Consider the following 27944-nt stretch of genomic DNA (forward strand, 5'->3'; position numbering starts at 1 on the left):
GACTTCAGGAAGAAGGGCAGTACACATGCTCATCTCTACGTCAATGGTGTTGAGGTTAAGAGGGTTGAGGGCTTCAAGTTCCTCGGAGAGAACATCATCAATAGCCTGTCCTGGTCCAATCATCTTGATGTCATGGCCAAAAAAGTTCACCAACATCCTCAAGAGGCTTAAGAAATCTGGCATGTCCCCATTGACTCTTACCAATTTGTATGAATGCACCATAGAAACCATTCTATCTGGATGCACGATGGCTTGGAACATTGACTTCTCTGTATGTGGCCATAGGATAAAGCAGAGAATCTAGAGCACAGCTCAGCACATCACGGAAACCAGCGTCCCCTCCATGAATTCTTTCTACACTTCTCACTGCCTCCGTAAAGCAGCCAGCATAATCAAAGACCCCACCTACTTAGGATATTCTCTTTTCTCCCCTCTTCCATTGGGCAGAAAATACAAAAGCCAGAAAGCACACACAACGGGGCTCAAAGTCAGCTTCGAGACTATTAATAAATAGCTTCCTAGTATGATAAATTGGACTCTTAACCTCACAATCTATTTCATTATGATCTTGCACAATAATTTTTACCTCTACTGCACTTTCTCTGTGGCTGTTACACTTTATTTTGCATTGTTATTGTTTGACTTTGAAATGCACTGTGTAATGATCTGATCTGTATGAACAGTAGGTAAGAAAAGCTACTGTATGATTCCCCATGACTATTGACATAAACGTTTCTGTGAGAAAAAGGGTGCAGATATGGATATTCCACTGGCCTTTCATCATGGTATGTAAGAGGAGGCTTTGCATAACAGGGAAATTTAGCAGGGGAGGTGGGAGAAACGGGTCTCTACTCCTATCCCGACTGTGTTCCTTATTATTTTGTGAATTGTCAAAACTCATTCACAAAGTACAAATATATTTATTGCAAACTGCAAAAGTGACTTTTTATCTCAACTAGGTCTTTTGATAAAGTACTCCAGGCAAAACCTGTGAGTCATCTCCCATTTAGAACAGCAAAAACTGCAGGTCAAAGTCCTGCAATTTTGTTTCATTAATTCTCCACCAAAATGTCTTCAAAATTAGTTCTTGTTCTAAATGTATGAAACAAAGAAATGGAAAAGAATATCAAGTGAAATAATCATTTGATTAAAAATGGGGATAGGACACTATCTACAAGGAGTTTAGAGTTGTGTTTTGTGCTTCACATATGCGTAAGAAAGCCAAATACCAGGAGCTGGTAAAGCAGTACCAGAGACAGGGTGGAGGGCACGATGTGAGCCTATAGAAGTGGGATGTAGAGGTTTTGTTGGCTGCTCACTGTGCAGAACCCACTCTCTTCTTGGCATTACAGGGGCTGAGTGAGCTTCCAGATGTCTAGGGATCAAGAGGTGTGACCTGCGGACCAGTACTGCTGGGGCACAAGCTGGGGCCTGATCAACTCTGGCTGGGTCGTTTGGGCAAGAGTGTCTGACGTTGGAAGACATGAAACATCCAATGACCGCAGGTTACATCACTGATGATGTGTCTCAGTGCATCCTAGATGTACCTCAGCATCAGCAGAGTGACTTGGTCTTTATTAAACATTATATTTCTGGCAGCCAAATTTGACTTAAGTATTATACATACAGTAAATAAATTACAATTGTATTTTAATCCTATATTTTCCATCTGTCTGTGAAGGGTGTGGACATCTATGAAGCGTGTGGACTGATGAAAGGTCTTAACCTGAAATGCGGACTGTCCATTTTACTCCATAGATGCTGCCTGACCCACTGAAATGTTCCAGCAGTTGTTTATTGTTCATTATACTGCTTTTTTGGGGTTAATTTCACTGTGTAAACAGGAATGAATGTATAATACCAACCTCTCCTCTTTCCAGGTGGAGCATATACAAAAACTGTAAATATAGTGTCCTTATCATTAATCTTTTTGTAAACTCTTCCATTAATTGAAAACTCCACTTCAAATGTTTTCAAACATCTGAAAAAAAATCAAGAAAAGTGAATATTGAAGGCACTCACATCTTAACTTCAAGTTTAAAATGACAAGTACTGATTGCTGACAGAAAACAGCACATGAACAGGCCCTTTGGCCTACAATTTTGTGCGGAACCAGCTAAAAAGTCTATCAAAAAGATCCCCCCAAACAAGTCCTTCCTGCCTCTGGTATTAGACATTTCTATCCTGGGAAAAAGATACTCCCTGTCTACTCTATCTATTCCTCTCACAATATTGTACGTCTCCATCAGCTGTCTCCTGCTCCAGAGAAACAACCCAAGTTTATCCAGCCTCTTGTGATAGCACATGCCCTCTGAATCAAGCAGCATCCTGACAAACATCTTCTGTACCCTCACCAAAGCCTCAACATCCTTACTACAGTGGGGCAACCAGAACTATTGTATTGATGTTTGCAATTAAGTTTAGAATCAGGTACCTGCTTAAAAATGTCACAGTGTTAATTGCATATGGATTTCCCCACCAGTTTTGAAATCTTTCTTAAAGTTTTTACAGAAAGTACCTCTTTTTTAGGTGCACATTGTTAATATTACATTATGCAGTCTCTTACAGGTTGTTCTTCCGTTTAGTTTGTATTCTCAGTTTGTAGGTTCTTACTGAATTTAGCTGAGACGTTTTTGAGCTACCTATAACCTTGAAAAGTTATTATTCTATATTTTGACAAAGCAAACTTGTATCTAAAATTATTGTTCACAATTATTGTATTAACGTGACATTAGATGATACAGGTTTTACATTCTTTCATATTTGTTTAATGTATGTTCCAAGGCCTTGGTGAGACCACATTCAAAGTGTCACCATTCTCCAAGTGTCACCATTACGGAGTCATACAGCATAGAAACATGCTCTTTGGCTCTCCATATACATGCCAACCATTGAGTACCTATCTGTACTAATCCTATTAACAGCACTTACCTATTTATGTCTTGGTGAGTAGCTGTCTCCAATATCTTCACACACACTGCACTCCAAATTATCATAAGACCACAACATATAGGAGCAGAATTAGGCTATTTGGCCCATTCAGTCTGCTCCACCATTTCATCATAGCTGATCCAATTTTCCTCTCAGCCCCAATCTCCTGCCTTCACCCCTTCATGCCCTGACCAATCAAGAATCTATCAACCTCTGCCTTAAATATACATAAAGACTTGGCCTCCACAGCTGTCTGTGGCAAAGAATTCCACAGATTCACCACTCTCATAATTTACACTTCCGTGCTAGATCAGAGTTACCTGAGCACTATTTACACGAAGATGAGTGATGTGTCAGACACGGATCTGCCTTCTTATGAGTGAGTGCAGGCAGCCATCAACCTCACGCCCATTAAGGTTCTGTGTAATAATCCAGACACTTTCCTCTTTCAATGTCGTGCTGCAAATGGACTATGAGAAGAATCTCCTGATGGAATGCAATTTTCTAGCTTTGTGAATGATACCAGCATCAAAGGTGACAGTGAATTGTCAGGCATTTTTCAGAGCAGGTGCTGCTCAGAGGGATGTGGACCCTCCATTTTCTTGGCTGCACACTCTAGTCTACAGTCCAAAAGAGCAACTGAACGTGTATGCATTGGAGGACTTCACCCCTGGTCCTGCTCCCATCCAGATGAAGGATACAGCAGATGCCCATCAGGTGGGAGACTTCACTACCGTGTGTCACATAACCTGGCCAAATGAAGGTGTCATTCGGTGATGGAGAGAGGACAATATGCAGAGCTGGAGCCTGAGGGTGGGAGGCAATGGCTAAAGACAGTGGTAGCAAAGTGAGGAAGCCACACATCAGAACACCAATAACCTCATCTGTTAGCATAATGGAGTAAGTGGCCTTTGACTGAATGGCTGTGAGGAACTCCCTCTTGGAGACTCTTCTCATAAAAAGCCTGTTAAGTCAAATACTACTGTAGACACTGTTATCATTAACGTTAGCATAGTTCACCAATAGTCAGCCAAGAGAGCTCAGAGGTCAGGTATAATGATTTCTCACTGTTTTACCTGCAGGCCAACTGTGCTAATCGTATTATTTCATTAAATGAATCCACAGTCCAATTACTGAAATAGCTTGATACAGTTCTTCAATACATAGCAATCATTATAAGCACAATGATTATTTCAGCATTCTCAAATGACCGGGGATCGGTCAACAGTGGTGATCACCTCCTCCCTGGTTCTTCCCGACTGTCCCTGTCTGCTTTCCTTGCCTCGCTCGTGCCCGGGACCATCCTCCTGGCATGTATCTCACTGATTATTATTATAACTGAATTGCTGTAAGGGACTTCCTCCATGAGAAGTGTCCCACCTAAGGAGCCTTCTAAAGGAAACCTAAGGACTCTCACCTGCTTCTTTTTTGGTAAAGGGGTTTTTAGGAATCAAGTTAAGTCAACAGTATTTGAACTTTGGTCATCAAGGGGGCTGGTTCATTTCTCAAATTAAAGAGGTAGTAGATGACAGCAGATCAGACTGTACATGCAGACAGGTAATGAAGTATGAGTCAATAATGGTTTCAAACAGATGATATCTAAAGTATAAAGGAGGCAAGGCCATTGGGAATTATTTTAAGAGTAAAAGATGATAGATCAGAGACAGACAGGAAGCTCAGTATCAACAGGAAACCATGATAAGGTTGTGAACTAGGAGGGAGGTGGATGACTCACAATCCAGATTTTGAAAGAAATACGTAAGGAATTCAGAAATAGACAGACACAACTTGATACGGATGGGTAGGATGGGCAACACTGTACATGTGCAAGCACAGGAACCTCTTTAAACAAAGGGGATTTGAGCAGATTCGGTACCGTGAACAAGCAAGAGAGAGGACCACAAGCTAGGAAAGCAGTGCATGTGTGAGAATTCAGCATGGTCAACTAACGTCAGTAATGAATATAATGCATCAGGTTTTGAGTATTGTTAATCTTTAAGCAAAAATCTGTCTATATCATTCCTTCATTTTGTTATCACAAAAATACCAAGTTTTGGCAACAGCTTGCAGCCTTTCTCTCCTCTAAGATTCCATATTATGCGTTGCTGATGGTTGGTTGCCACAGAAGTGTGCGTAAAGGACCAATGCCCCCTTCAGATGAGTACACAGCAAAATGTTGGCATTGGGTCCCACTGGGAACCTCATCGATTTCAGTTCAGTATGTTTCCAGGTATAATCTATTTCAGATACCTTTTCACCATTTTCCTAACGTTATGCAGAGGACCCAGATAGACAGTGCAAAATGCCCAGCAATTAAAAAAGGAACACTTGCTCTTAGCTTTTCTCCTGCACTGGGATGAAATTGTATTAATCTTTTCAGCTGTAGCATTCCCTCACATAAGCAGAGCCCTTCTCCCCCTGCTACTTTTGCTGTCTGTCACGACATTTGGATACTTTAAGCTTCTGGTGTTCTGTCTATCTATTTGACTGTATGTCACATCCACCATCGAACTCATCAGCTTCAGCCACTGACTGCTCTGAGGGCCTGCAGGGTTTGACACACTTCGCCAGATCTATGTCAGTTCTTCTCCACTATGCTGCTATGCTGCTTCTTGATGTGCTTTATGCCAGTTGTGAATTCAGATATGCAGTCCAGGCGGCATTGCTGCTATGCAGACCAAGGGTCTGATATTTTGGCCAACGCATGCAAGAGGGGTTTGTGGTCAATGTATGCTGTGAAATGGTGACCCTCTCGAAGAAGATGAAAATGGTGGACAGCCAGATAGAGACTGGAAAGGTCACAGTCAAACGGGCAGTACTTCCTTTTGAGGGGACGGAGCTGCCGGTTGAAAAAGGCGAGCAGCTGCCACACACTTCCAACCAACTGTTCATGCACAGCACCCACAGCATAGTCTGAGCGTCAGTAGTGATGGCTATCGGTGTGTTGGGGAGCGGGTGTGCCAGTAGGGTCACATTGGAAAGAGCTTACTTGGTGTCATCAATTGCTCTGGTCACGTCTGCTGACCAGTCAAGCAGGCGATTAGTGGCATTGCCTTTAAGGGCACTATACAGGGGGAGCATAAGTTCAGCAGCTCGTGGAATGAAGCGGGATAGAAGTTCACTTAAAAAGAGCTTAAAAAATGTTGTATTTTTGTAGTAGTGTGGGGTTGTGGGAAATCTATAATAGTGGTGGCTTTTATTGAGTGGGGTTTTGCACCTTCTGTGGAGATGTGATGGCCGAGAAAGTCAATGGTTGACAACCCAAACTGGCATTTAGCAGGATTAGTAATCAACCTGTATTGGCTTAGGTGCTCGAAAAGTATGTGGAGGTGAAATATGTGTTCAGATTTGGATGCACTAGCAACAAGTATGTCATCAGATAAACAGAATCTAAGTCTCTTAATACAGAAATCCATCAGTCATTGTAAAGTCTGTGCTGCATTTTTCAGTTCAAACAGCATGTGCAGAAATTCAAAGAGGCCAAACGGGGTTGTCACAGCTGTTTTGGGAATGTCTTCCGAGCACACAGACACCTGATGTTATTGCCTGAGTTAACTTTAGAAAAAATTAACTTACTGGCTAAACGTGCTGAAAAGTCTTGGATGTGCGGGACCGGGCAACGATTGGGAATGGTGACCTCATTAGGCGTTAGTAATCGCCACATGGGTGGCAACCACCACTGGGCTTAGGGATGATATGGAGGGGCAAAGTCCAGGGATTATTCGACCTGCTTACAATTCCAAGTCTTTCCATATTGGCAAACTCGGCCTTCACAGTTGCAGCTTTTCTGGATCCAGTCTACAGGCACGGGCATGGACTGACGGGCCAGTTATGGAAATGTGGTGCTCGACCCCATGTTTTGTGACTGTAGTGGCTTGGTGAGGTTTGGGAATTCGCCCAGCAGTCCAGTGAACTCACCTGCGTGGTGTATGCGCTTGACAGAGTCATGGGGAACCTACAGGGGTATCGACCCAAAGTCCTTGACATCCACAAACTAGCTGTTCTTAAGACTGACTGGCAGTTGTTGGTCACACAGGAAATCTGCACTGGGCAGAGGTCTAGCCACTTTAGCCAGGATGAAGTCCCACGTGTAACGTCGCCCACTAAAGAGCAGCATCACCTGTCCTGTCCTACAAGTCTGGATCCTGCTGCTGTTGGCAGCCTCCAGCAAGGTTTCATCTTTCTTTGGCTTTTCATCAATAGACAACACTGACAGCACACTCACTTTAGTACCCATGTCACACAAGAAATGTCACCCTGAAAGGGTGTCTGTGTTCACAGACCTCTGATGTCCCAATGTGCTGGCACCTTCAAAGCTGCAAGGCAGCTGGCATTTCTTGGTGTTCGTACCAAAGTGAGTTTGGTAAAAGCACATGACCAACGTCTGTTTCAAAGCTGCGGGCGCGTGTGTGTTGGAGACCTGTTGACCGGGGATTGGGAGGAGGAATTATGCACCTCTGCTTGGCTGAGTGTAGACTATCAAACATTTTAGCAAGGTCCCTATAGCCATTCGTGGGTGCAATTACGAGGGTCATGCGAACTTGTTCAGGCATTTGCTGCATGAAGAGTTCTTTAAAATAAAACAAGGATGGTGATTTTCCAGGAGAGGCAGCTTGTGGTCCATTAGCTCTGAAGGCCTCATATCCCCCTGGCTGGGCAAGGAGAGCAACTGTTTGGCATGCTCAAACTCCGAAAGTCCAAAAATCTGTAATAGCTGAGTCTTCAGCGTGCTGTATTTATTGAGTTCAAGCAGACTCACCACTCTTGCTGCCGTGGAACTACTGAGAGATGCTACTATGTAGTAATGCCTGGTGTCATCGGCAGAGATATCTCACAGCAGGAACTGGGCCTCGGTTTGTACAAACCAACTGACGGCATTTTGCTCCCAAAGCTCCGGTAGTTTCAAAGTGACCGAGTTGGCCAACATGTTGAATAACTCTGGAATCATCCTAGAGCATCGGGGTCAGCAAAGTAGGCTTTCATAAATAAAATGGGAAGAGGCATTTTAAGTGTAAGGGAAACAGTAACAACTTTATCATCCTCCAAACACAGATCAAAAAGCACTGTAAAAAAACAGTCATTACATCATCACGTCAAACCAGCCTCGTAAAGTGAACCCCAGCTCAACGTTGGTGGTTGTGAATTATGCATATGTTTCCAACAACTACGTTACCCAACAATCCAATCTCAGGCTTGCAATAGCTGTAGTATCACTCAGTGACACAAGTTGGCACTACATTCCTTACAGCTAATAGAAGTTCAAAAAGGCTACATGTCTGGAGATCTGAAATGCAAACTGAGGATTCTGAAATAATTAGAAGGTCCTATAGCAACTTAATAGATAAATATTGATTAATATTCAATGTCAAGATCTCCATCATAATCTCTCATTAAAAAGATGATCAATTACTATCTGCAACACTAACGCTTTTTAACCACTGAAGACATCCAATGCACATCCAGTGTCCATCACTCTTGTTTGCAGGACATCAGCACAACATTCCAGTACAAAATCTTGTTCCTTCACCTTGCACGCACATGTCAAATTGTAACAAGGTACCTCAATGATTGTAAAATTACAAAGACATGGACTCCAGCAGACAATTTTATTCTCTAAGTTACTGCAATTCAGTAGGTAAATTAATCAATAAATTTTGCTCTCACCTAGCCTGGAGTAACTTGCCTGGCCAAAATCACTACTTTTCAACAATAATATGTTTATTAGTGCCTGGAAATTCATTCTCAGCTGGTTGGGCTAAACAATGTATTGTGTCATATCAGGATTTAGAACTATAAACTATGAAATTAATTCTACTGAAGCAACATGTATCCATTTAAAGATTCAAATGGTTGTCTTTGATACAACTTGGTATTGGTTTCACATTACTGTTCCAATTCCTGCTTCGTTCTCAATTGACATACCCACAACACCTCAGAATTGGTCAAGGAGTGGTGAGGTAAAACCTCCCCTTGTCCCTTTATTTATAAAGGGCACAATTTTAAGTACGCTTTTAACAGTCTTTCCAACTTCCCCTAGCAACATCAAAGATTTACTCACATTCACCTGCCTCCACACTTCTTGAAAATTGCCTAGTTTAATTTCAGTACTTACTTTGAATTGACACAACCATCATCCCATCTGATGACCACCTGACCCAGGGTCAGAGGTATGAAGCTCACACCATTAACCTGAAAAACAAATTGGAAAATGGTTCATGCTGCATTCTTTACTTCCTTGACAATATGTGAACTTTTCAAACATTAGTTGAAGTTACTAAGAACTTAATGTTCAGTTGTGTGTTCCTTCCATTCAGATTCACAACCAACTGATAGCACAACATATAAGCCTAGGTGCTAATGATTTTCAGCGTCCATGTTTATTTTATTACAAATACAGGCAACCACTCTGATTAAAACACATCAATAGGCAATTGCTGGGTTATCCTAGGATGCTGATTTATTGTAGCAATGTGGAAGGAGCAAAATTGTGGGTCACATTCCCTGATTATAAGTGAAGTAGGATTCTGGTATAACCCAACTTCTCTAAAATTCCTGGCCCCAGGAGAAAACTGAATTTTATGCGTTCTTCAACACTTGAAATTTTGGGGCTCTTCCTTAACATCATAACATCCAAGAGCACATGAATGACATCAATGCCCAATTCATGCCTTTGCTGTAGATTGATTCATGGATGTTTAATCAACAAACAGCATGGGCAATACATAAGAAAGCAAGTCTGAACAGCAGAGGCAATCATTTCTCCTGTTCTATTTAGCCTAATAAATGAGTTTCTCTTTGTTGCATTAATGTGATTCATCTGTGAGGACAACTACCTGTCTGCCAAACAGAACTGTGAGATGTTCTATGTCGGAGAGGACAATACAAGTGTGCTTGGTTAAACTGGATCTGGCAGTTGTAATCCTAAATGGCATAGGACACCATGTCACAAGTCCTTTGTCATACCAGGAATGGCAGCATAGCCACAGGGTAATGAGTGTATAATTTCTATTCAGTTACTATTCAGTGCCCAGAACCTCCAAGTACCAGAAACTCCCACTCCAGGCAGAGTGGCAGAACACTGGTGGGTTAAGTGGCCTCCAGCAAGCCATCAGAGGAAGTGGTTGCAGTTTGAGGAAGACGTAGGCCAAATCATTGAGGTAATAGCCAAGGGAGATGTTGACAGAGGACTCCAGACCTTATCAATTATCATTGTCAGTTGTGCTACTGAGAGCTTCAACCTAAAGGAGAAAAAAGCCAGAAAAGCCCCCGACACAATAAACCACAGGGTGGGCTAAGCAGTACAGAGCGCTAAGTGAGGAAGTTGCTGAGTTCCGTAACATCCTCAGAAGAAAGCTTATGACAGTGTGCAGGGCAGGCTGGCATAGAAGACAGGGGAGAGAGAGAGCCAGCAAATAAGCTGCTCTCTTTATGAACTCCTATGGATTCACCAAGCAGCTGCTAGAACAGAAGCCATAGTGGCTCGCCTTGGATGCTCCAAACAAGAGATGGATCTACACCTTCAGAATTCCCTCAGCGACCTAGCGAGGACACCATAGCGCTCTCGTAAATCCTCCTCCTCCTGTGGTTGAGTTCAATGTCAAGGAGCTCTGCTGGAAGGAGATCCAGGAAAGAGTCAGAGCTGGTTCTGCCCCTGGTCCCAGCGGAGTACCCTACAAGGTGTACAAGCACTACCCTAAGCTCCTTCAGTTACTTCGGAAATTCCTTAGGGTTGTCTGGCGTAGGGGAAAGGTTGCAGACCAGTAAAGGCCTGCAGAGGGAGTCTGGGTCCAAGGACAATGATCCATCTCACTAATCAGTGTGGAAAGGAAGTTACTTTTCAGTATCGTTTTCTGTCACCTGACTGAAGAACTGGCAATAGATTCCCCATTTAAGAACAGCTTGTGATGGAAGGAAGTCTGGAGCTGGCAAAAGTCTAATGCATGGGTTGACTTTGCCCTTCTGGGTAGGTAAATTTTAAGTCTCTGAAATGAGAAATTCAAAAGGGAACGGAAATGATGAGGGAACGGGCATGTAGATGGGGTATGATTGAACTAGGTTATAAGGCAGAAGGGGGTAATGGGAAATGAGGATGAGATATGAACATATCACTTTCCTTAATGAACAATAAAGCTTTGCTGATCACTGGTTCTGTGGTGACACAGATAATGATTGCCAGCAACCTGTCCCTTTAAACGACTGACCAGTGGACGTGATGGGGCCAGTTTGCTGCAGCGACTTGCAAATGTAGATTACCTTCTGCTGCAAGAGATTGTGAAAGCTGCAAAGAAAGTGTCAAGAAGTGTGGATAATATTGCTTCATGAGTAAAATACTGGAGACGTATGTAACAAGTATGAAAAAACATAGCATAGAACAGTACAGCACAATACCAGCCCTTTGGCTCATGATGTTGTGCAGGCCTTTCAACCCACTCTAAGATCAACAGAGTCCTTACCTTCCCACATAGCCCTTCATTGTTCTTTCATCCTTGTGCCTATTTAGGAGTCTCATAAATATCTCTAATGTATCTGCCTCTACTACCACTCCTGGCAGTGCGGTCCATGCACCCACAACTCGGTGAAAAGAGTGACACTAACTCTGATATCCCCCCTATACTTCCCTCTAATCACCTTAAAATTATGCTCCCTCGTAGTATCTATTTCCGCCCTGGGAAAAAAGTCTCTGCATGTCCACTCGGGCTATGCCTCTTATCTTGTTATACAACTCTGTCAAGTCACCTCTCATCCCCCTTCGTTCCAAAGAGAAAACCCCTAGCTTGCTCAACCTCTCATCCAGCCAGCATCCTGGTAAATCTCCTCTGCACTCTTTCTTAAAGCTTCCATATCCTTCCTATAATGAGGCAAACAGAACTGAACATGACACTACAAGTGTGGTCTAACTAGAGCTACAATATTATCCGGTGGCTCTTGGACTCAATGCCCCAACCATTGAAAGTCAATGCTATAAGCTTTCTTAACTGCCCCTATCAACTTGAGTGGCAAGTCTGAGGGATCAATGGTGTGGACCCCAAGATCCCTGTTTCTCTACACTGCTAAGAATCCTGCCATTAACCTTGTATTCTGTCTTCAAGTTCGACCTTCTAAAGTGTATCACTTCACACTTTCCTGGATTAACTGTAACACCATGAGACATAGGAGAAGAATTAGCCCATCGAGTCTACTCCGCAATTCCATGTGGCTGATTATCCTCTAAAGCCCATTCTCCTGCCTTCTCCCCATAACGTTTGATGTTCTGACTAATCAGGAACCTATCAACCTCCACTTTAAATATACCAAATGGCCTCCTGTGGCAATGAATTTCACAGATTCACCACTCTCTGGCTAATGAAATTCCACCTCACCTGTGTCTGAATGAAGCTCTGTTCCGAGGCTGTGCCCTCTGGCCCTAGATTTACTCACTATGGGAAACATTTTTTTCACATCCACTCTATCTAAGCCCTCCAATATTTGATAGATTTCAATGAGATCTCCCTTCATTCTTCTAAACTCCGGCAAATACAGGCCTGGAGCCATCAAAAACTCCTCATATGTTAACCCTTTCATTTCCATAATCATTCTTGTGAACCTCCTCTGGATCCTCTTCAATGTCAATTCACCTTTTATTAGATAAGGGACCCAAAACTGCTCCCAATACTCCAAGTCTGGTCTGACTAATGCCTTATGAAGCCTCAGCCTTACACTTTGCTATTACCCTGTATATTTTTGTCCTCTTGAAATGAATGTTACCATTGCATTTTCCTTCCTTACTACCAACTCAACCTGCAAGCTAACCTTTAGGGAATCCTGCAAGGACTTCCATGTCCCTTTGCACCTCTGATTTTGAATTTTCTTCTCACTTAGAAAATAGTCTACACCTTTATTCCTTCTACCAAGGTGCATGACCGTACACTTCACTACACTATACACCACCCCCACTTTGTCCATTCTCCCAATCTGTCCAACTCCTACTGCTGACTCCCTGCCTCCTCAACACTACCTGCCCCTCTACCATATCGTCTGCAAACTTGCCCTCAAAGCTATCCATTCCATCATGCAAATCATTGACATATTCAGGTTTCCCCTGCCAGGATGCTGCCTGGTTTAGAAAGTATGCATTATGATCAGAGATTAAGGGAGCTAGGGCTTTACTCTTTGGAGAGAAGGAGGATGAGAGGAGACATGATAGAGGTGTACAAGATAATAAGAGGAATAGATAGAGTGGATAGCCAGCGCCTCTTCCCCAGGGCACCACTGCTCAATACAAGAGGACATGGTTTTAAGGTAAGGGGTGGGAAGTTCAAGGGGGATATTAGAGGAAGGTTTTTTACTCAGAGAGTGGTTGGTGCATGGAATGCACAGCCTGAGTCAGTGGTGGAGGCAGATACACTAGTGAAGTTTAAGAGACTACTAGACAGGTATATGGAGGAATCTAAGGTGGGGGCTTATATGGGAGGCAGGGTTTGAGGGTCGGCACAACATTGTGGGCCGAAGGGCCTGTACTGTGCTGTACTATTCTAAGGTCTATCCGAAGGTACAGCGTTCCTATGAAACGGTTCGTAAGCCAGAATGTCGTAAAGCGAAGAAGCAATTGCCATTTATTTGTATGGGAAAAATTTGTGAGCGTTCGCAGACCCAAAAGTAACGTACCAAATCATGCCAAATAACACAAAAGACTTAAAATAACAGTAACATATAGTAAAAGCAGGAATGATATGATAAATACACAGCCTATATAAAGTAGAAATATTTTTCCACAATCATTGCCTGAACTGTTCTCCGTAGCGAAAATTTCACGCAAGCGCTCTCCAGTAACTTTTAAGCTATGAAGCTGCCAAATCATACCAAATAATACGTAAAAATACACAGCCTATATAAAGTAGAAATAATGTATGTACAGTGTAGTATCACTTACCGGAATTGGGAAGACACCGAGCACACTGATGATGGTGTGTTAGGTTGAGTCGTCGGAGGTTGGGGTGGTGCAGTGGCCCCCACCCTAAGGCAGCGATCCGATACCGATCCGCGAAGCATGCAGGGGTACAGCAGTAGCCGGGAGGCACACAGCACATCTTTAAGAAAAAAGCTGAAATAAACATGCTAATTAATTAGGTGCATCGCCTCTGATCTAGGCCAACAATTATGTGCCAGGCGGCACCTAATTAATCAGCATGTCTATTTCGGCTTTTTTCTTAAAGATGTGCTGTGTGCCTCCCGGCTACTGCTGGACCCCTGCATGCTTCGCGAATCGATATCTATCTGCGGCCTGGGGGTTGGGGTGGTGGGACACTGGGGTGTCATCTCATCGTCATCTGTTTCCATTAGGGCAGGCAGGTCATCTTCTTCTATCTCTGCCTGCCTCGATGTCGAAGGTCGAGGTTCATTGTCTGCTGTGGCTGATGTGGAAGGCTTACTTGACTGCTTAGCCTCGTGCATTTTTAGATCATACAATTCTTTGTAAGGACTCAAAGCATCTTGCAAATATGCCCTAAACCGACGTACCCTTTCAAAATTAAAGTTGTACTTTATCATTACTCATTCAGTTTCGATTGTTATCCTTTTCTCTTCCAATTGCATCAGCTCTTCATCTATCAGTTCTTGGTCATGGGATGCCAAAACCTCTTCAACATCATCTTCGTCAACTTCCACAAGCCAAACCCACTTTGTCTTTACTTCATTCACCACGATCAAAACGCTTAATTATGTCTAGTTTTACTCAAGTGTAACACCCTTACGAGCTCTTTTAGGCTTTTCCAATACCTTAGAACTCATCTTGCTAATGGCTGCTCACAGGCGCGTGTTTAAGCAATGCCGGTGAGAATGCCGTTCCGAATCCAGGGGAGAGCGGCTGCTCGGGGCGCGCGCTGCTTTTTTTTTTGTGCGCTGCCTTTTATCACGCGCTGCTTTTTTCATAACAGTGAAAACACCTTCTGTTAGCGAAAACAGGGAACCAATGTAGGTCTTTCGTAATAGTGAGGTTTTGTAAAGCAAACGTTCGAAAAGCGGGGGACACCTGTAATGTGAAAAGAAGCAAACCTAACACTGACCTCTGCAGAATGTTTCCAGTCACTGGCAGCCAAACTGAAAAGGTCCCCTTTATTTCTACTCTTTGCCTCCTGCCAGCCAGCCAATTTTCTACCCATGTTAGTATCTTTCCTGTTATAGCATGGGCTCTTATCCTGTTAAGCAGCTTCATATATGGCACCTTGTCAAAGGCCTTCTGAAAATCCAAGTAAACAACATCCACTGACTCTCCTTTGTCTATCCTGCTTGTTATTTCCTCCTAGAATTTCAAGATTTGTGAGGCAAGATTTCCACTTAAGGAAACCATGCTAACTTTGGCCTATTTTATTACATGCCTCCCAAGTACCCCAAAACTTCAACCTTAAAATGGACTCCAACATCTTCCCAACCAGTGAAGTCAAGATAACTGGCCTATAATTTCCTTTCTTCTGCCTCCCTCCCTTCTTAAAGAGTGGAGTGAGATTTGCAATTTTCCTGTCTTCCGGAACCATTCCAGAATCTTGAAAGATTATAACTAACGCCTCCACAATCTCTTCAGCTCCCTCTTTCAGAACCCCGGGGTGTAGCCCATCTGGTCCAGGTGATTTAATTACCTTCACAATTTTCAGCTTCTCAAGCACCATCTCCTTAGTAATAGCAACAACACTCACTTCCGCTCCCTGACACTCTTGAATTTCTGGCACACGGCTTGTGTCTTCCATAGTGAAGACTGATGCAAAATACATATTAAGTTCCTCTGCCATTTCCTTAAGGACACGGCCAGGGACACCATTCAGATCAGAAGTTTTACTGTAGAGCTATATGCTCTATTGCAATACTGTTTTAAATGAACTAAGCAATTGTTCTTACTGACTTTGCTCTTTGCATCATTTAAATCTTTAGCATGAGAAATTCTACAGATGCTGGGAATCCAAAGCAACACACACAAAATGCTGGAGGAACTCAGCAGGTCAGGCAGCAATTATGGAAATGAATAAGCAGTTGATTGGTTCTTTTATTGAGGAAGAAGTAGAGTGCCTTAAGGCCTTCTTGATGGAGGATAGAAGTGTATAGGGACTGGACATCATGGTGAAAATGAGGTGGTCAGGGCCAAGGAATTGAAAGCTAGTGATGAGATTGAGAGCAAACAAGAGAAAATCTGCAGGTGCCAGAAATATAAACAACACACACAAAATGCTGGAGGAACTCAGTAGGGCAGGCAGCATCTCAGTCGAAACGTCGACTATATTTTTTTCCATAGATGCTGCCTGGCCTGCTGAGTTCCTCCAGCGTTTTGTGTGTGTTGTGAGGAGATTGAAAGCACAAGAAGTACCACAGATGTAGGTGGGAAGGGGCTGAACCAAGGGGGATTGAATGGAACTGAGGTATGAGGTTACAAGTTTAGTGGGCAGGAGCAGGGAGAGACAATAGGCCCATCTGAACAGTCAGGTTTGTGGATCTTGGGTAGGAGGTAGAAGTCCGCAGTACGGGGTAAGGGAACTATGAGTTTGCTGGCAGTGGATGGGAGTCCTCCAGAGTTGATGAGATCAGTGATGGTGTTGGAGACAGTTTCCTGATGGTCCAGAGTGGGCTCTGCTTCAAGGGGTAGGTATGAGGAGGTGGCTGAGAGCTGCAACCTGGCCTCAGCAAGGTAGAGGACAGTGCACCACACTACAACAACACACCCTTTGTTCTTCTTCAATACCATTTCTCAAGCTAAAATTCTCCACCATCAACAAGACAAAGGCAGCAGGTGCAAAATTTCTTCCCAGTCACAAATATTCCTCAATTGGAAAAACGTTGTTATTTCTTCACTGCACCTGGGTCAATAGAACTTTCTTTCAATGAACACTGTGGGCATAACTTCATCACACAAACTGGAAGTTCAGTAAGATGACTCATTAAATCAAGATTAATTAGGGGCAGGCAAAATATAACAGTCAGGCCTTGAATAAAGAAAATATATTAAATAGAACATGTCCTTCTTGTGCAGAGTGAAAAATTGAGTTTGTATGATCTCCCAATAATACAGAACGGTTTTTCCTCACTTAAGAACAAGGTCATTTTAAAAGTCAAATTATAACCTGATTTGGAGGCCTTTCGGGCTTTGCACAGATGTGCAGAAGATACACGGAAGGAAGAGGAAGCTGTAGCCTTAAAATGAGTGTTTCTTCGGGAGAAAATGGCATTGGTCCCTTAACAACTGGATCCTGGTGAAGATAGAGTAAAATTACTCCAAAACACAAAAAAAAACACATAACACTTCCTATATATACTTCTGCCCGTAAAAGTAACTTTTGTATATATTCTGCACATATACACACTAAATGCAGAGTAAAGATAAAAGATAATCTCATGTTGATTCTATTGAACTAATTACAATACTTATCACTGAAAAAAAAGCTGAAGTAAAACCTCCATTTCTCTCATAATATGAAACTGATCCACTGTTGGAAAATCCGGGCTTCCAAAATTCTTCCACTGTAGGTAAGGGTTGGTGTTCTTGTTATCCAGGTGGTAAATGACATACATGAGCTCTACAGAAAGATTAAACAGACCAGAAGTAAATCCATGTTAGAACATAATTGCAATTTAAAGATTCTGTAACACCATCTATTATACTAAATTCAAAAGGAGTAAGGGATGTAAAGAATGATCAAAACCTTTCTAAATTAGTTGTATCTGGTGATCTAGTACAAATAGGTTTCACTTTAAATTACAAATCCTCAGATGCTGCAGTATCTCCAGAGATTTAGAGAAAAATGAGACCATTGCTTAACAATCCAAAAACAAGTTTGTGATGATCAGCCCTCTGCTTTGGTAATCAGGGCCACAGGGAGGCCCTGGAGAATGTTAAGCACATCGCATATCACTACCATCCAGTAGCCCTGACTTCTAACATTATGAAATGCTTCGAGATGCTAGTCATGGCAGACATTAATTCCAGTCTCCCAAACAACCTCATAGCACTGCAATTTGCCTACCACTGAAACAAGTCTATGAAGGGCGCCATCTCCCTGGTCCTACAGTCATCTTCAGAGAATCTGGACAGTAAAGATTATTGATTATTGACTACATCTCCCCTTCAATACCATAATTGGGGACTCTATAGTTAGGGGGTCAGTTAGGTGATTCTGTGGACGCAGGAAAGAAACGCGGATGGTAGTTTGCCTCCCAGTTGCCAGGGTCCAGGATGTTTCTGATCGCGTCCACGATATCTTGAAGTGGGAAGGAGAACAGCCAGAGGTCGCGGTACATATTGGTACCAACGACATAGGTAGGAAAAGGGAGGAGGTCCTGAAAACAGACTACAGGGAGTTAGGAAAGAAGCTGAGAAGCAGGACCTCAAAGGTAGAAATCTCGGGATTACTGCCTGTGCCACGTGACAGTGAGTATAGGAATAGAATGAGATGGAGGATAAATGCATGGCTGAGGGATTGGAGCAGGGGGCAGGGATTCAGATTTCTGGATCATTGGGACCTCTTCTGGGGCAGGCGTGACCTGTACAAAAAGGGTGGGTTGCACTTGAATCTGAGGGGGACCAATATCCTGGCAGGGAGATTTGCTGAGGTTATTGGGGAGAGTTTAAACTTGAATTGCTGGGGGGTGGGAGCCGAAATGAAGTGACGGAGGAAAGGGAGGTTGCCTCACAAATAGTAAAAGCTTGGAGACAGTGTGAAAGGGAGGATAGGCAGGTGACAGAGAAGGGACGCACTCAGACCGATGGTTAGAGATGTGTCTATTTTAATACGAGGAGTATTATGAATAAAGTGGATGAGCTTAGAGCGTGGATCAGCACTTGGAGCTATGATGTTGTGGCCATTACAGAGACTTGGATGGTTCAGGGGCAGGAATAGCTACTTCAAGTGCCAGGCTTTAGATGTTTCACAAAGGATAGGGAGGGAGGCAAAAGAGGCGGGGGCGTGGCAGTGTTGATCAGAGATAGTGTCATGGCTGCAGGAAAGGAAGAAGTCATGGAGGGGTTGCCTACGGAGTCTCTGAGGGTGGAAGCTAGGAATAGGAAGGAGTCAATAACTCTGCTGAGTGTTTTTTATCGACCACCCAATAGTAACAGGGACATCGAGGAGCAGATAGGGAGTCATATTCTGGAAAGGAGTAATAATAACAGGGTTCTTGTGGTGGGAGATTTTAATTTCCCAAATATTGATTGGCATCTTCCTAGAGTGAAGGGTTGAGATGGGGTAGAGTTTGTTAGGTGTGTTCAGGAAGGCTTCTTAACACAGGTCCAGTTCATCCGGAGGCAGCGGGACACTCCTCTTCTGTTTGAGTCTTGAGCAGATTACGTTAAGTTCGTCAGGAAGAGAAGCGCCACCGTTATTGATATTCCCAGCCTTTTCTTTGTGCCCAGTGATCTCATTTAGACCCTGCCATAGTCTACTGGCATCCCTCTGGTTAGCCTGGGCTTCCAACTTGGCTCGATATTGCCTCTTGGTGCCCTTAATGGCTTTCTGGAGTTCACGGAAAGAAACCTGTGTCAATTTACATCGGTGGTGCGCAAGTGGAACAGGTCAAAAGCTCTAAGTTCCTCGGGGTCAATATCAGAAATGACCTGACTTGGTCCAACCAAGCAGAGTCCACTGCCAAGAAGGCCCACCAGCGACTCTACTGCCTGAGAAAACTAAAGAAATTTGGCCTGTTCCCTAAAACTCTCACGAATTTTTATAGATGCACCGTAGAAAGCATTCTTCTAGGGTGCATCACAACCTGGTATGGAAGTCGTCCTGTCCAAGACCGGAAGAAGCTGCAGAAGATTGTGAACACGGCGAAGCACATCACACAGACCAATCTTCCGTCCTTGGACTCACTTTACACTGCACGCTGTCGGAGCAGTGCTGCCAGGATAATCAAGGACACGACCCACCCAGCCAACACACTTTTCATCCCTCTTCCCTCCGGGAGAAGGCTCAGGAGCCAGAAAACTCGTACGGCCAGATTTGGGAACAACTTCTTTCCAATTGTGATAAGACTGCTGAACGGATCCTGACCCGGATCTGGGCTGTGCCCTCCAAATATCCGGACCTGCATCTCGGTTTTTTTGCACTAACTTACTTTCCATTTTTCTATTTTCTATTTATGATTTATAATTAAAATTTTTAATATATACTATCGATTTGTAGTCAGGGAGCGGGAAGCGCAGAATCAAATATTGCTGTGAAGATTGTACGTTCTAGTATCAATTGTTTGGTGGCAATAAAGTATAAAGTATATATAGATAAGCCTACAAGAGGAGAGGCTGTACTTGATCTGGTATTGGGAAATGTAGTAAGAGGAAATATGAGGCTATCAGGCAGGAATTTGGAAGCATAAATTGGAAACAGATGTTCTCAGGGAAAGGTACAGAAGAAATGTGGCAAATGTTCAGGGCATATTTGCATGGGGTTCTGAGTAGGTACGTACCAATGAGACATGGAAAGGATGATAGGGTACAAGATCTGTGGTGTACAAAGGCTGTTGTAAATCTAGTCAAGAAGAAAACAAGAGCTTATGAAAGGTTCAAAAAACAAGGTAATGATAGGAATCTAGTAGATTATAAGGCCAGCAGGAAGGAGCTTATGAATGAAATTAGGAGAGCCAGAAGGGGCCATGGGAAGGCCTTGGCAGGCAGGATTAAGGAAATCCCTAAGGCACTCTACAAGTATGTGAAGAGCAAGAGGATAAGACGTGAGAGAATAGGACCAATCAAGTGTGACATTGGAAAAGTGTGTATGGAACAGAGGAAATAGCAGAGGTACTTAATGAATACTTTGCTTCAGTATTCACTATGGAAAAGGACCATGGCGATTGTAGGGTTGACTTGCAGTGGACTGAAAAGCTTGAGCATGTAGATATTAAGGAAGAGGATGTTCCTGAACTTTTGGAAAGCCTCAAGTTGGATAAGTCACTGGGACTGGACGGGATGTACCCCAGACTACTGTGGGAAGCGAGGGAGGAGATTGCTGAGCCTCTGGCAATGATCTCTGCATCATCAATGAGGATGGGAGAGGTTCCGGAGGATTGGAGAGCTGCGGATGTTGTTCCCTTATTCAAGAAAGGGAGTAGGGATAGCCCAGGAAATTATAGGCCAATGAGTCTTACTTCAGTGGTTGGTAAGCTGACGGAGAAGATCCTGAGAGGGAGGATTTATGAACATTTGGAGAGGCATACTATGATTAGGAATAGTCAGCATGGCTTTGTCAAAGGCAGGTCGTGCCTTACGAGCCTGATTGAATTTTTTGAGGATGCAACTAAACACAATTGATGAAGGTAGAGCTGTAGATGTAGCGTATATGGATTTCAGCAAGGCATTTGATAAGGTACCTCATGCAAGGCTTATTGAGAAAGTAAGCAGGCATGGGATCCAAGGGGACATTGCATTGTGAATCCAGAACTGGCTTGCCCATAGATGGCACAGAGTGGTTGTAGACGGGTCATATTCTGCATGGAGACTGGTGACCTGTGGTGTGCCTCAGGGATCTGTTCTGGGACCCCTTCTCTTTGTGATTTTTATAAATGACCTGGATGAGGAAGTGGAGGGATGGGTTAGTAAATTTGCTGATGACACAAAGATTGGGGGTGTTGTGGATAGTGTGGAGGGCTGTCAGAGGTTGCAATGGGACATTGATAGGATGCAAAACTGGGCTGATAAGTGGCAGATGGAGTTTAAACTAGATAAGTGTGAGGTGGTTTATCTTGGTAGGTCAAATATGATGGCAGAATATAGCATTAATGGTAAGGCTCTTGGCAGTGTGAAGGATCAGAGGGATCTTGAGGTCCGAGTCCATAGGACACGCAAAGCTGCTACACAGATTGACACTGTGGTTAAGAAGGCATACAGTGCATTGGCCTTCATCAATCGTGGAATTGAGTTTAAGAACCAAGAGGTAATGTTGCAGCTATATAGGACCCTGGTCAGACCCCACTTGGAGTACTGTGCTCAATTCTGGTCGCCTCTCTACAGGAAGGACGTGGAAACCATAGAAAGAGTGCAGAGGAGACTTACAAGGATGTTGCCTGGATTGGAGAGCACATCTTATGAGAATAGGTTGAGTGAACTCAGCCTTTTCTCCTTGGAGCAATGGAGGATGAGAGGTGACCTGATAGAGGTGTTCAAGTTAATGAGAGGCATTGGTCGTGTGGATAGTCAGAGGCTTTTCCCCAGGGCTGAAATGGCTATCACGAGAGGGCATAGTTTTAAGGTGCTTGGAAGTAGGTGCAGAGGAGATGTCAGGGGTAAGTTTTTTACGCAGAGAGTGGTGAGTGCGTGGAATGGGCTGCCGACAATGGTGGTGGAGGTGGATACGACAGGGTCTTTTAAGAGACTCCTGGATGGCTACATGGAGCTTAGAAAAATAGAGAGTTATGGGTAAAGCCTATGTAGTCTAAGGTACGGACATGTTCGGCACAGCTTTGTGGGCCGAAGGGCCTGTATTGTGCTGTAGGTTTTCTATGTTTCTATAATTCCAAACAAACTCATTACTGAACTCCAGACCTTGGGAGTCAATGCTTTCCTCTGCAACTGGATCCTTGACTTCCTGACCAGTAGACCGCAATCATTAAGGACAGGCAGCAACATCTCACCACTGTTCTCCTCAGCACTGGAGCCCCACAAAACTGCATTCTCAACCCCCGACTCTACTCCCTGGACACTCATGACTATCCTGTCAGATTCCTCAGATTCTGTTCTAACTCCATCTATAGTTTTGCAAATGATAGTATCATGCTGGGCCTATCTCAAATAACGATGAGTCTGCGTACAGGAAGGAGATAGAGAAGTTAGTAACATGGTGTCACAACAATAACCTTTCCCTTAATGTCAACAAAATAAAAGAGCTGGTCATTGACTTTTGGAAACGAGGAGGGGCTGTGCCCAGGCTCCTATCTACATCAACAATGTTGAGGTTGAGAGCTTCAAGTTCCCAGGAATGGACATCACTAATCGTCTGTCCTGGTCCAACCACTTTGATGTGACAGCAAAGGAAGCTCAATAGCATCTCCACTTCCTCAGAAGGCTAAAGAAATCTGGCATATCCCTTGCAACTCTTATTAATTTTTATTAATGCATCATAGAGAGCATGCTTGGTATGGCAACTGCTCAGCACACGGTTGTAAGAAACTGCAAAGAGTTGTGGACACAGCTCAGCAAGTGACAGAAACAAACCCTGCCTCTATGCACTCTGTCTATACCTCTTGCTTCTTCAGTAAAGCAGCCAGCATAACCAAATACCCCACCCACACTGGGTATTCTCTCTCCTCCCTTTGGGCAGAAGATATACTGTAAAAGCCTGACATAAAAGATGGTACCGTCAGGTTCAAGGGTGGCTTTTACTGCACTGCAATAAGACTATTACATGGTTCACTAGTGCGGTGAGATGGACTCTTGACCTCACTATCTACCTTGTATAATTTTGCACTTTATTGTTTAACTGCATGGCACTTTCTCTGTAGCTGTTACGCTTTATTCTACATTGTTATTGTTTTACCTTCTTTCTTCCTCAATGCACTGTGTAATGATTGGACGTGTACTGATTTGACCTGTATGAATTGTATGCAAGACAAGCTTTTTACTATCTTTGGTAGACTTGACAATAAACCAGTACCGATATCTTGGAAGCTATTTTTTTCCAAAGGCCGACACTGCCAATTAATCCAACATTGTTTTTAATGCATACGCAGAACTTATGATTACTTAAGGAAACACCTTGGCAACTGTGACTCTCAATACAAGACCGAGCTCATTGCTTATCAGACAGTTGTGATTCCCCTCTTTACTATAAGAGGTTGAGGCAAGGTCTACATATAGGGGACTATTTTCAGTTTTGACAGGCTGTTGGTTGAGGAACATCAGATGGATCAGTGAGCCTTCAGCTATTCATATTATACTTTAAAGACAAATAAAAGGCAAGGTATAATGTGTCTAATTTTGTTGATAATATCAAGCTGGAGGCAAGTTGTGAAATGAGCAGATAAAGAATCTTTAAAAGGTTACAAACAAGTTCACTACATGGAAAATAAAGTAGCAGAATATAATGTTGGAATAATGCGAATAAGAAATTTTATAGTAACTTAATACCTTCTAAATGATGTAAAAATGGTAAATATTGGTAGAGGCAGTTGCTTCATGAGATACAGAAAATAAACATGCAGGTAAAACAGAGAACTGGGAAGCCAAATGGATTATTTGATCAAAAAAGACAGCAAGTCTTGCTGAGGGCTTTGCTGGGGCTTCATATGTGTGCAGTTTTTCTCTCTGTTCCTACCTAAGAATCAATGACTAAATTTATCTTTTGAAGAGAGACTGGGGACATGCGCATTGTAGTTCAGAACAATGGGAAGAGTTTTCATTGAAGTAGAGAAGTACCTCAGAGGGATTGACAGAGTAGGTGCTGAGAAGTAGTTTCTTCCAGCTGGGAAACTGGGATCAAGGTTCGGTTGAACTGGACTGAGATTTTTTTTCACATATAGTACATGATTGCATTTTTTTTGGAATTCCCTACTGATGCTTTCAGTAGCAACATGAAGAAAAGTGCTGGAGGAACTCAGCAAGACAGGCAGCATCTCTGGAAGGGAATAAACAGTTGATATTTTGGGCTGTGGCCCTTCATCAGGACTGACAGCCTCAGCAACTGTTTATTCTCCACCATAGATGCTTCTTGACCTGGTGAATTCCTCTGGCATTTTGTGTGTTGTTACATGCTCAAGGAGATCTGTTTTTTTTGTGAGAATGATGTAATGGTCTTTTGGAGGTCACCTCATGTGATTTTCCCGCCGATGTGAGGTCACGTGATGACATGTGCCCCCATGACTATATAAGGGTTGACTCAGGTGACGCAGTAGGCTTTCGAGTTTGTAGATTTCCAGGTAGAACGTGTTGTGCCTCCGTTTCTGTTGTGTGTTTGTTTTTGTGACGCAGTTTCATTTTTAAAATGGAAGGTGCGTTCTCTTACAAGATTTGTATTATTGAACTGGAAATTTGTGGCTGGAAGTACCAATTTACTCAATTCCGACAGTTTCGAAGGGATAGTGAAGAATTCACGAAGTGAAGGATCGAGAGAAGTCGGCATCGTTTGGCAGTTCAATAAAGGATCAACCTTATTGAGTCTTCGTTGAAGAGAAGCTGCATTGAGATAACTCTTGCAATAGCGCAATGAGTTCATGCACAAAGGCTCTCTCTCTAAAAGGAATTTAAGGTCAGTCGATTTAAACTGTTTATTTTCGGCATCGGGAATCCTGTGGACAGAACCAGCAGTAAAGGTGCGTCGGTGAAGAAATCATTCTCCAAAGAAGTCTCTCCCGATTGAATGTGTAAAACTGTTGGACTTTCGAAGTTATCGCTTTAAGAACTATATCTGACTGTATCGCTTTAAGAACTGTTTCCACATTTAACTCTTTAAGAGCCAGAGCCGAGTGGAGTTGATGAACGGCTGCATACCTGTTTAACCTCCGGTCAAAGTTTTCCTTTGTTTTTTCTCCTTATCGCTTATACGTGTTTAATAAATGTTTGGTTGTTTTTATAAGACCTGTCTCGGTTAATATTCATTGTTGCCGGTTATGTAACAGTGTATTGCTCTGGATTTCCAGCATCTGCAGAATCTCATGTTTATGATGCTTCCTGTAGATGCTCAATTGCTGGAATTCCAAAGGCTGAGATTTGGGAATTTCCCTATCACCTCCATGATCAGATTATATTCTCTTCTGCTGCCTTTGGGATACCCTCCATGGACCCTTGTATGTTCCACTGATCTACCATCCAAGTGCTGTCTGAAGATCAGCTTTTTCTTCTTCACAAAATCTATGACAGCTATACTTTGGATAATTTCCCACTCTGATCTTTTTCAGCAGATTCCAGCAATCTTCTCTCTGAATCATCTCCTCGCGTCTATTGCTTTGCCTCTGTGATCATCTTCCCGTCCCAATGTTCTTGCCCTTTGCAATCATCTCCCCATCACTTTCCTGTGAATAGCTCTATTTGAACATGAGTGCAAGGTCTGCTCTAAAACGCACAACATTTTGTTATGTTTTCACGTGTTGCTGAATTTCTAGTTCGATAACCATTGCATGGCAATAAAGACAAACTGCTTTTACCTCTTTGGGTGGGAAAATTGGTCAGGTTGACAGTCACGAAGGTAACATCTGAAGATGTTCGAATGTCATCACTGTTGTAAATTAATACTGCAGCCTGCCAACTGTCAGACGAATGATTATTTGGTGGTTCATGAATACTTGCTAGTGCTCCTAAAGTGCTATTCCAATTCGAGGCATCACCATTGGGCATCATGTCTATTTTCAATTGCTTCTCACCTAATGTTGGAAAAAAAATGTTGTTAACAAAACTAGGAATAATGATATTGTATTTCAAGAAGGCAACAACTTTTCTGCCTTTTTACAACAAGTATGTTAATACAAATGTAATGAAAATGCCCACAGACTATTTTGACAAAGGACTGCTGAAGTGTTGAAATAAGAGAACAAATCCATGACGAGTAACTCAGTTGTTAGCTCTCTTTCCTCTCAATCATGAACTCGACTCTGTTTTCAGTTCATAAATCCAGATTGATGTTCGGTGTAGAAATGAGAGAAAGCTGTTGAGAGTGGCAGTAACAGTATTTACACCTTAATGCAAATGTAAAAGAACTCTAATGCATCCATTGTCATCATTACATTAGATAAAGAATATGTTAGCATTATTTTCCACCCCTAAGGTGTAGAATAGGCAGCTGGAAAACAGCATACTAGAGGAAAATAAAACCCAAGGATACCAGGAACACTCAGCAGGTCAGGCAGCATCTGTAGAAATAGAAACAGCTAACATTTCATGCCTGGGACCATTCACCAGAACCAGGAAAGAGAGGGAAAAAGCAAGTTATTGGTAGAAAATACTATTACAGATGTTAGTAATCTGCAGTTCTAATTAAAGGTCATTTGTCTGACTTATACCATTGGTGCTGAAATGTGCCCTAAATATGGGATATAAGACTGGCTGTGCACTAGACAGTACTTCTGAAACTTGGCTCTGGTCATGTGTGAATGACATTGCCAATTTTATAATCCAAGGAGTCAGTCCCGCAATCAAGTGGGTTTTTGGACATCATGACCAGACATCTACAATCTTCTTATGAATTTGTAACATGAAACTATCAGGAATTAGAGATCATCCGTATCATATTTTTTTCTGTACCACTTTTTGTTTATACAAAAGCTTGAACATTTGTTTCCTTAATTAAACTTCAGTACTTTAGGGAGATGAACTGAAGTAATGAAAGACTTTTGGATAACAGAAAACACCTTTGTTCCTACGAATAGTTGCAAAAACCCAAACTAGCACCAAATGAATCCTAACCTAATGTATTTGCTTCCATCAAGGTGGAGTATGCTGTTAAAATCATGCCCACTCTCCTTTGATCGCTATGTCATAGAAACAGGAAAATAAGCTGGCAGTTCCTCCAGCATTGCATGTGTGTTGCTTGGATTTCCAGAATCTGCAGATTTTCTCTTGTTTTGGCAATTTATCCCTTTGAGTCGTCTACCATTCAGTGAGATCAAAGGTTACCTGAGTCTTGAAACCACAAAACTTTCTCCACATGCTTCATATCTTCAGCTAAAGAAAAATGATTAGTTTTATATTTAAAACTTGTAATTGTTTTTCATAAAGTAGTCTATGTAGGTCCAAAGTGGATGCCCTTAACTTATTAACTTACACAACAAAATAAACAATACAACAGTACCAAAGCCATTCGGCCCATCCAGTCTGCTCCACCATTCCATCATAGTTGATATATTATCCCTCTCAACCCTATTCTCCTGCCTTCTCCCCATAGTCTTTGATCCTTCAACCTCCACTTGAAATATACTCAATGATTTGGCCCTCACAACTATCTATGGCAATGAATTCCACTGATTCACTACCCCTGGCTGAAGAAATTCCTCATCTCTGTTCTAAATGGATGTTTCTCTGTTCTGAGACTGTGCCCTCTGTCCTAGACTCCCCCACTCTAAGAAACATCTTCCTCATATCCACT

The 27944-nt window shown here is 42.7% G+C and overlaps 1 protein-coding gene across 4 annotated transcripts in view; it reads right to left on the minus strand.

The window, feature by feature from the left end:
• idua (alpha-L-iduronidase) overlaps positions 1-27944 on the minus strand; it is a 179303-nt gene that overhangs the window by 2355 nt on the left and 149004 nt on the right. For 3 of the 4 annotated variants that reach the window (XM_072256094.1, XM_072256093.1, XM_072256097.1), the window contains 5 exons: positions 26011-26226; positions 17344-17465; positions 17013-17138; positions 9044-9120; positions 1866-1981 (listed from right to left, as the gene is read on the minus strand). In XM_072256094.1, the coding sequence (XP_072112195.1) occupies positions 1866-1981; positions 9044-9120; positions 17013-17138; positions 17344-17465; positions 26011-26226 (657 nt within the window). The remainder of the gene's footprint in view (positions 1-1865; positions 1982-9043; positions 9121-17012; positions 17139-17343; positions 17466-26010; positions 26227-27944) is intronic. The other variant, XM_072256096.1, reaches the window with a different exon arrangement.

Source organism: Mobula birostris, chromosome 4, assembly GCF_030028105.1.
Source record: "Mobula birostris isolate sMobBir1 chromosome 4, sMobBir1.hap1, whole genome shotgun sequence".
In the NCBI taxonomy this organism is placed as follows: domain Eukaryota; kingdom Metazoa; phylum Chordata; class Chondrichthyes; order Myliobatiformes; family Myliobatidae; genus Mobula; species Mobula birostris.